Genomic DNA, 9014 nt, shown 5'->3' with positions numbered 1-9014 from the left:
TAACACAGCCTCTCCTCCTCTGCCCCGCACACTTCTGCAAGTCACGGGGGAAATTGCTCACATTCCTCTGAATCAGGACAAATCCTAGAGACCAGAACAGTCCCAATTCATAGGTGCCCTTGGCGGTAGCCCATATTCCCCCCTCAGGGGTAAAGACTTCAGAATGTAGCTGTGCCTTGTAAAACTTTGACTTCCAGGCTTCAGCTTGCCACTTCATGCCCTTGCTGACTGGGTAGAGTGTTCCCTGCACCCCCTTTTCAAGCCTCTGCAGGACTACATTTCTGTGTTCTTAAAAGCTCGGGTGGGTAAGGCACTGAGCATCTGCAGCCAGCATGGAAAGAGGGAGCTTGACTGCCTCTAGAATCGGGCATGGGGTCACCAGTCTTAGGTCTGTGACTGACAGCAGAGATAGGCAAAGCAAATTCTTGGAGGCAAGAGAAAACCCACCTTATGAAGCGACATTGCAAAGGGAGGTAATTCAGACGAAGAATTGGGTGGCATGGTGTTTTCTGGGAGTGAAGGCCAGCCAAGGAGTCCGATGCAGGGAGTAACATGGGAAGTGACGGTCACTGGACGGCAATTCCCGTAAAGTGCAATTATGGCACAATCAGTGATAATTCGCATTGGATGACTGAAGGTTTCTGCACAGAAAAGAGAATGTTAGAAGAAGAATTAATAAATACAGACTTTCTGAGTTCAATCAAGAACCCATTAATGCCTAGAGATAATGTCTCTGCAGTGTCCAAACTACTTCTGCAAAATAGATATAAGCTTCTCCATGAATTAAGTCTAGCTCCTTTGCACAAGATCAGGTAGGATCACAATGCCACAAAAACCTAGGAATGATGAAATTGATGAAAAGATGGGTATTTTTGGTGTTACAGAAGACATGATTACTGCTTGGAATGCATTGTGACAAAATAGTACTTAGGGATTAAAATATAGAGATGAGATCAGCCTTTTGTGGAGACAATACAAATATGTACAAATATAGTAGAGGATAAAATTCACGATCTCTGAAGAGAGATGGATCAGTAATGCTTTAGGAGAAAAAACCTGTTACTGAAGGCAGGTACAGAGAACTGAACTTCACAAGGAGCAATTTAGCCCTAATTGCACACACACGGTTTCTCACCTCTTCACACAGATCAGCTTTGGGCAGACAGACAGGAAATCAGGTGAATTAACATTTGCTTTAAGTGAGCCATTCCTGTTTTATAACTGCAGTTTATTTTACAAGCGATACGCTGTTCACACCTCCGAAAGTAAGGTTTGAGTCCTTTAAAACTGATTTGTACCTCAAGAGGGACTTCAAACCCTCCGTTCCAGTTATTTATAACAACCATAATAAGTCATTTTAATTGACTTTATTCTTTATTCCCACAGGAGGGACTGAAAGTGTGCCTGTGAGTACCCCTGCAACACAGATTTCCCAGGTAAAGATGAGCAAAATGCCCTCAATAACTTGGAGAGTTTAAAGAGTAACTACTAGATAAAACAGTAGTTAAAAAGCCAAATTAAGTGGAAGGAAAAATGATGCACTTAGAATGAACATGGCAACTAAAATGTGCACACTGCATGAATAAATGTCCTACATATCACATCTCAGGCCTCATCTTAAAGGACATTACAGTAAAATTTCTTTGCTGACAACCAGTTGTGTTTAGACAGGTGAACTGTGAGCTCAGCTAATTAACTAGTTGGCAGCATTAGCATCGTTTAGAGAATGTCAATTCACTGAGCTGGAGGGAGATTTCATGGCTGAGCTCTGATGAGCTTTCACCAAACCTCATGAACTGTCCCAGGAGGAAGGATGTGTTGATTGACATGGGGCAGGGGTGTCTTTCCCAGTAAGGGCCAAGTCTCCTGGGAGGGTCTGGGTTATCCTGACAGCCCCACAGCTCCTTGGACCATGGGGTGCTCTTCTTGCCTGATAATCCAGAGCAGCTGGGCCAGCCAGAGCACTGAGTCTTGCTCATGTCTCCGGCTCCCCAGCCAGGAGCTTGGAAAACCTGTCTTTGAGCCCAGATTGGCTTAAGGTGATTGGGACTTCCAGAGCTCTGTGGCCACTCTTCGAGCTGACGTTCTTGATGCAATCAGCCACCACGGATGCAACAAGATTGTCTATACCACAGCCCAGGCAACATTCTTCCTATAAGATGCCGTTTCAGTGCTTCCATAGTGATGTTTCCTATACATTTCCAGCCTGCAGGAAATGTATCAAGAGTTTTAAGCACTTTAAACCCTGCTCTGGTTCAATACGGAACAGTACTCTGAAAGGGAAACATATCCTTGAACCTGAAACCATGACTATTTGAGACCTCCCTTGTCACCACTGCAACACTAATGCCTGTAATTGCTTGTAAGTGCACCGTGGCAAGTGGAGAAGATGCTGCTTCCCATTAACTAGTTAGCTTCTCTTGCCTTGTCCACTTTTCCCATCCGGACAGGTCCAAGCAGAAGCTGTGACTGGCTTGCTGAAGTGTCCAGCGCAGTGGATCCAACGTGCATGGAAAGCTAGCACACTATTGGCACAGCGTGCTGGGAACACCATGCACACGTCTTGCTTTCCAGAAAAACGCTGCGGAGAGGTGGATACCCTAACAAATCCTTTAAATGAAAAGTGACCAGCTGCCTGTCCCCTTCTGCTCCAAGAAGGGCCCTAAGACACTGCAGTTACCAAAAAAACTGCACAGATGTGAAACAAGAGCTGATAAGTGCTCGCAGACCACTAAGTATCTCTATGTTTCTCTTCCATCCTTACCCATGCTGCTCTGCCTTTATTCCTACCATGCTTGCCTAGGAATATAAATACTGGATATATTCCTGGGGACAGGTTCCCTACCGCAGTAAATCACCACAACTCTGCTGCTTTCCAGCTAAGAGGCATTGCAAGCCTTCCTGATGCTTGGCTGTAGAAGTGCTGCCCTTAAACGCAGGATTTAGCAGCTGTGCTAGAAAGCAGTTGTTCCCTGGTAAAAGCATACATCACGCACCTAAGAAAAATCAGATCCAGGGTTTGTGGCAAGTGTTGGACTTCACACCAGGTTAGTTCCAGGCAGTGCCCTTAGCAGCTCTCTTTTGGGTGACACAATGCTTACTTACTTCTTATCGGCCACGTAAGATGTGCAAAGTGATGGACAGTAGATAACCCGGGGGGAAGTAGCACAGACAGTACTCCTTCATGTCCACAGAAGGTTTTGCTCTTTTCTAGGATATATTCATAGCATCAGAATTACCCGTGTACAGTATTTCTTCATCAGCAGCCTGTTTTCTACTGGTTTTAACAGGCTTCAGCTCAAGGTCCCTGAGAGCAGGTCCTGTTCTAGCGTAGGGATCTGTGCAGCTGCCAAAGGCCGCAGATGCAAACAGCCATCCCTTTAGAGACCCAGAGCCATGGACAGCCTGGCTGGGTTCCTTCTCATCTTCCCAGTGGCAGCCAGGGCAGTAAACCCAGCTCACCAAGTCTCTGCCCTCTGCTTTCCATCCCAGCCCTTCCTTCCGTAAGCCATCCCTGTCTCCTGGCCACAGCCACCTTCCCTGGAGTGCCTCAAAGTCTGTACGACTCTTCAGACTGCAGGGACAGTCACTATCTTTTGTAAACCATCTTAAATTGCTGGCATCCACCAAGGGAGGATGGGCAGGCTCTGCACTTGTGCTGCCTCTGGTCCTGGCAGCAGCATCAGTCCTGTCCACCCTTTGGGGACAGTACAGCAGCTGAGACAAGAGTAGGGGCTCTGCAAAGGAGATTTCACAGCTGTTACACACACACACACACACATATATATATATATATAAAAAAATAGCTCCACTCTTGCTGAGAAATGCTTCTTGTACATCTTCCAATCTTACCTTTCTCCCTCCCCTCTAGCAACTGTTACTTCATCCACATGGTCATCGTTGCCCCTCCACGTTGGGAAACACTCCCTCCCCTCTCCAGGTGGACTTTGACCAAGTTCATATTCACACTGGGCTGGAGGAAAAGTGAAAGTCACAAGTGACTGCTTCTCAATGTCCTACTAATCAGAGTCATTCAAAGATGGGAGGAGAATCCTTCCTTTCCCCATGGGCAGCTACCCAGGGAGCACACTGTTGGCACTTGGCCTCGCTAGAGATTTTACTTGCATGTTTTTATCACACAGAGCTGAAGAACAGCAGGGCAGCAGGTAAAATGGGAGTCATGGCACCCAACAAAGACATGATCTGCTACTGCTTCATGGCACTAGATCCCTTACTGCATTGCTTTGTCAGGTTTGAGGGCCACACTCCAAAGGCAGACAGGGGCTGAAACGTGTCTCTCATACTAAATTATTTAGATGCCTAGATGTTTGGGGGTTTAACAGTTCTTGGACAGGTTCTAAGAACTTTCTCTGACCATGCAGATTCATTTATCCTCTAGGCATTAGGTAGTTCAACTTAAGTTGTTAAGGTGTGTTCCTTGACTTCCACAATTTAATTGCTAAGGTGTGTATTTATTGCCATGAACAGGTGACCCAGGGCAACAGTTTACGGTTAAACTGCCGCCAAGATTCTGCGGTAGCGCAAAATCTGTCTTTCTTGGTAGGTGTTGCACTTCAGAAACACTGAATTAGCTTGGCTTTCCAGGGGTTCACAAACCTGTGGATTGTCCCTCCAGTCCTGTAGGCATAATCATCTGGGCAAGATATAAGCATAAGCTGATGCTTCAATGACTTCCATTTGTTGTAACAGCCCATGGGATATAAAGGATAGTTTTCTATGGCTTGTCATTAGAAACGAGCTCTAACTAAAATCCACAGCTCAAGCACTCCACTGCACTTGCCTGGAGTTCAAAGATAACGTGTCGTTCCTGTACCACTCCATTCAATTTTGGATGAACCTTGCATCCAGTGCCACAAGGCTGTTGGAGTCTCCTTCCTCTGCTCTGAGCACCACGGGCAGCAGAGGAGGGAGATCCCGGAGTTTTAGCACTTCACATACAGCCATACAAGCCCTGGCACGTGGTTGATCGGTGCCGTTGGCTGCTTTCATCCATCAAGGGGCAACAAAGGGAAATGTGAGTGTAAAATGCACTTCAGTGTCTGAAACAGCCACTGCAGGCTGCTGGGGCTGAGGGAGGATGTACTGAGCAGGATGTACACGGGCTGGGGTTTGGAGCCCTTGGAAGGACACACAAAGAAACCAAGCTAGCACTTTGACTGTAAAAGCAGAGATTGGCCAACAGCGAACCCCAAAGTAACAAACGGCTCTTCTTAGGTGCAGAGGATATTTTAGTCCAGCCACTAGTCCAAATCTTTCTTTTGGCTGCCTGAACTCTGCTTTCACAGAGTGTTTTGGTGCACAGGGACACCGAAGTCTCTACAGTGGTCCTTTTTTTCTGAATTTTGCTGATGCTTAGCATTTTTTGGCTGAAACCTCCAGATCAGCAATGACTCCCATCCCTATATCCTTATTAAGGATCTGTCTAGTTTACTCCCTTTCTGGAAGTATCCAAGGAGGATATGGCCAGGCTTGTGGGCAGAAACATTTCATTTTGTGCTTATTCTCTCCAGACATCACCTCCAGGGCCAGCTTCCAGACAGTTCCACTGCTAGCATGACTTGAGGCTGTGACATCTCCATCCTGAAGCAGATCTCCAAAGCAGATAGGATAAGATAGAATAGGATAGCGTGTACCAGTTGGAAGGGATGGATCTGACAAATCACCCCTTTTCACTTGGAGGACAGTGTGTGATGCTAGCCCCGATGCAGGTTAGCAGGGAGACTCTGCCTTGGCAATGTCAGCTCAGTGTAGAAGTGTGGCAAGTACTTGTGATCAGGGATGGGAATACTAATATATGGCACAGTTGCAGCACTTTATATCCCCCCACTTCTCCAGGAACATATGTTAGGATGTCAAATGATGCCAAGACCATCTCACTCACCCCTTAGGCTATCAGAAGCAGTATGGTCATTGCCTCTTCTAGCAGCCATGGCCCCAGTCAGCCCCTCTAACCCTTCAGCCTATACTCACAGGGTGACAATTCCTGCAGTACAAGAGTGTCACAGGAAGGTGTCCGCTGTGGCCAGGAAGGGTGGGCGAAGGGGTTGAACCAAGCGGTCTGGAGCTCCAGCTGGCCTGGGGAGTCAGGGTTGACTGCCTGAGGAGGGAAGATGTCATCAGCCTCCTGCTCCCCCATGTCCTGTCCGAGCTCCTGTCAGTCCCACTCCTCCCACCCAGGCAGCTCTGGGAACATGTGTCCAGCCATAGCAGACTGGGGACTGTGGGGTAAGCACTGGGGTAGGAGTGGGGATGTCAGCCAGACGTCCTCTGTAAAGACGCTACCAGTCTTGGTTAGAGGATGGTGCATGCCATTGCCCCAAGGTATCGGAAGCCATCTCTGCTCCATTTACAGGACTCAAGCGCCTGAGTTCCCCGAGGTGGCTGTCCTCTTACCACCAGTGCTCCAGTTTTGGACTCAGTTTATAACCAGATGTTAGGCCGAATTTCTATTGTAAAGGTAAAAACCACTGGTACTGAAGCGCCTTGGGCCGCGACCTCACCGTGGGCTTTGTGCAGGCAGAATGAGCCCCTTGCTCACAGCCGTGGGGCCAGAGTTCATGGTCGCCAGCCCGAGCTGTCCCCAAAGAGGGTGTCCCCACTTAGCCCTCTGCAAGTCACCTACCTCCCCTCGCTGCCCACCTCCACACCTGCCTTATCTGCTTGCTACCAGCCTGGCTCACCCCAGTCTCTCCTGCTTCACCCGGCCATCAACCGGCTGCCTCCAGCTTAGGTTGTGAGCTCTTCCAGCAGCAGTAGGGCCTCTAGGGACACCAAACAGGGAGAGTGGGCAGCATGTTGCTGTATGCCAGGAGAAAACCTACTGCTCCCTCCCCATAATGAGTTAATTTTCCCTGGAAAGGACCTGCTGACCAAGGACAGAGCTCCTCCACTGCCCTTGGAGAGTGAGGAGGTGTTAGACCTGTTTGGGGAAAGTACCTGCCCCACGTGCATGTGGGGGAGGAGGATTTACTCAAAAACGGACATGTTCTTGATTGCTCAGCTGCTCGGGGGATTGATAATCTGGCTGCTGTTATTGCAAAACTTCTTGGCATGTTTCAGGCTGTCTTCTCTTACAGACTGACAGGCTTCAAACTGCCAGGGAGCCTGGAAAAACTCTAAGTCTAAGAAGGGGCACATTGACTGCTCCAGACAAACACCTCCTACCCTGTACTGAGGCTGCAGCAGGGGCCGAACCTCCCCCCCATGTCTCCCAGCCATGAGAGGAGGAGGAGAAAGAGGACAGCACCTTACAGGATGGGTTACACCCAGCCTTCGTGCCACTGTGAACCACGGGTGACCCCTGGGGACACAGACGTCTGCCTCTGGGAGGCGGGACTGAACCCACCGTGTTTGTGGTTCCTCTAGTTGCAGGCATTAGCCTCTGAGTTGAAGGCGGGTTTCACGGAAGCGATGCAGGAGCTGTCGCGCATCCAGCATGGCGAGTACGCCCTGGAGGAGAAGGTCAAAAGCTGCCGCTGCGCCATGGAAGAGAAAGTGGCGGAGATGAAGAATTCCCTTAACACATTCAAGGTAGGAGTGGGGGGGGGGGCCCCCCCCCCTGCCACATTAGCTCGGGTGGTATGAGGCAGCATTCCCCTGCCTCCATCCATCCTTCCTGCTTGCAAAGAAAATGAGGTGGCAATTGTTTCAGATGTACCTGGTGCACTTCCTTTGGCTTTGTGTCTTCCCCAGCTACTCCAACCCAAAAGTCACCTGTGTCCTGGCCTGTTTAGCCTCCTTGGTGGGTCATGAGGCAGTGCTGGGCACAAGCAACCCTTGCTCTAGGCTGCTAATGCAACAGGCATACGGCCCATTCACAGGCTGCCGCTGGGCCACCGCGCCATACCACTCCCTGGGTCCGGTCTCCTGCACTTCCTGCAGGAACCAAAACCGCTTTAACACAAAACCCTAAAGCCTTCTGAAGTTGCATTCCCACACAGCTGGGAGGAAGTGCTGCTTGGTTTGATCCGGCCCAAGAGAATAAAGACAAAGGACTGGAGAGAGAGCCAAGCAAGAAGGCTTGATATACAGTTCAAACCAGCCAGCATCACCATACAGAAACTGGATGACTGCCTGTGAGGAGGCAGGCAGAGGAACTGTTTTATTGTTTTAGAGTAAATTTTCCCCATGGGGGTTTTGCTGAGTCAATAATACCTTGTGAAGTTAAAGAGGGATGCTTACTGGAAAAGCCCATTACTGACCCTTTGACAGGGAGAGACAGATGGCACCAGGCAAAAGGAGCCCCGTGGTCCCAGGTGAGAAAGGGAGACAAGAAGTGGTGTAAGGGCACATGGCAGAGGTCTCAAAACAACCAGAGACAGGGCTATCCAGGACATCGTTATGGGGGAAAAAGGTGGTTTAAAAAATCCAGATGCAAGGAATTATGCAAGCAACAGGAGGGGCAAAGGCTGCTCTTCCTCTGCCTCGTGCTTTTATTGACTGTTCAAATATCGAACTCCCAGTGAAGCCACCTCCTTGCTTGGGGAAATCCCTGTCCTTCAATTTACAAGAAACTCTTGAGTCTCTCTCCTTCATCCTGCCGCTCACATCAATAACACCTGCAGGAATTTCATGCATCAGAGCGCTGTACCTCCACGTAAGGCTTGGTTGAAACTGCCTGAGGGAGGATGTGCTGACAGGGATGTTATGGAGGGCCTCATTTCCTTAGGAAACCATGCTAAAAGGTAGCTCCAAGGCCTGACTAGCAAAAGCTTATACACGTGAGTTACCACACCGGGATCTGAACCAAGTGCAACACGTGAATACACATGCTGGAGAAGTGCAGGGGGAAACGTGCTCCCCTCAGGCCCACCTGCAAACACCAGGAAAGGCAGGACTGCTCCCAGTGCTTTCAACTGGTGGTGGATGAAGCCTTATGTCTCCATCTCCCACCAGTGCCTTAACCCTGTGACACCACACTGCCTTAGGTGAGTTGCCTTTAGCTGAATTAAGGACTGCCAGGCTGTGCACGGCATGCATTACACACACCGGGC

The 9014-nt window shown here is 49.2% G+C and overlaps 1 protein-coding gene across 1 annotated transcript in view; it reads left to right on the top strand.

Moving 5' to 3' along the window:
* The first annotated feature begins 6451 nt into the window (after positions 1–6451).
* ARHGEF33 (Rho guanine nucleotide exchange factor (GEF) 33) overlaps positions 6452–9014 on the top strand; it is a 17456-nt gene continuing 14893 nt past the window's right edge. The window contains exons 1-2 of the mRNA XM_010158497.1: positions 6452–6478; positions 7387–7551. Of these exons, the coding sequence (XP_010156799.1) occupies positions 6452–6478; positions 7387–7551 (192 nt within the window). The remainder of the gene's footprint in view (positions 6479–7386; positions 7552–9014) is intronic.

This window comes from Eurypyga helias, unplaced genomic scaffold (assembly GCF_000690775.1).
Source record: "Eurypyga helias isolate BGI_N326 unplaced genomic scaffold, ASM69077v1 scaffold26699, whole genome shotgun sequence".
In the NCBI taxonomy this organism is placed as follows: domain Eukaryota; kingdom Metazoa; phylum Chordata; class Aves; order Eurypygiformes; family Eurypygidae; genus Eurypyga; species Eurypyga helias.
The sequence above is the reverse complement of the archived record's forward strand: the minus strand, read 5'-3'. Positions and strand labels throughout refer to the sequence as shown.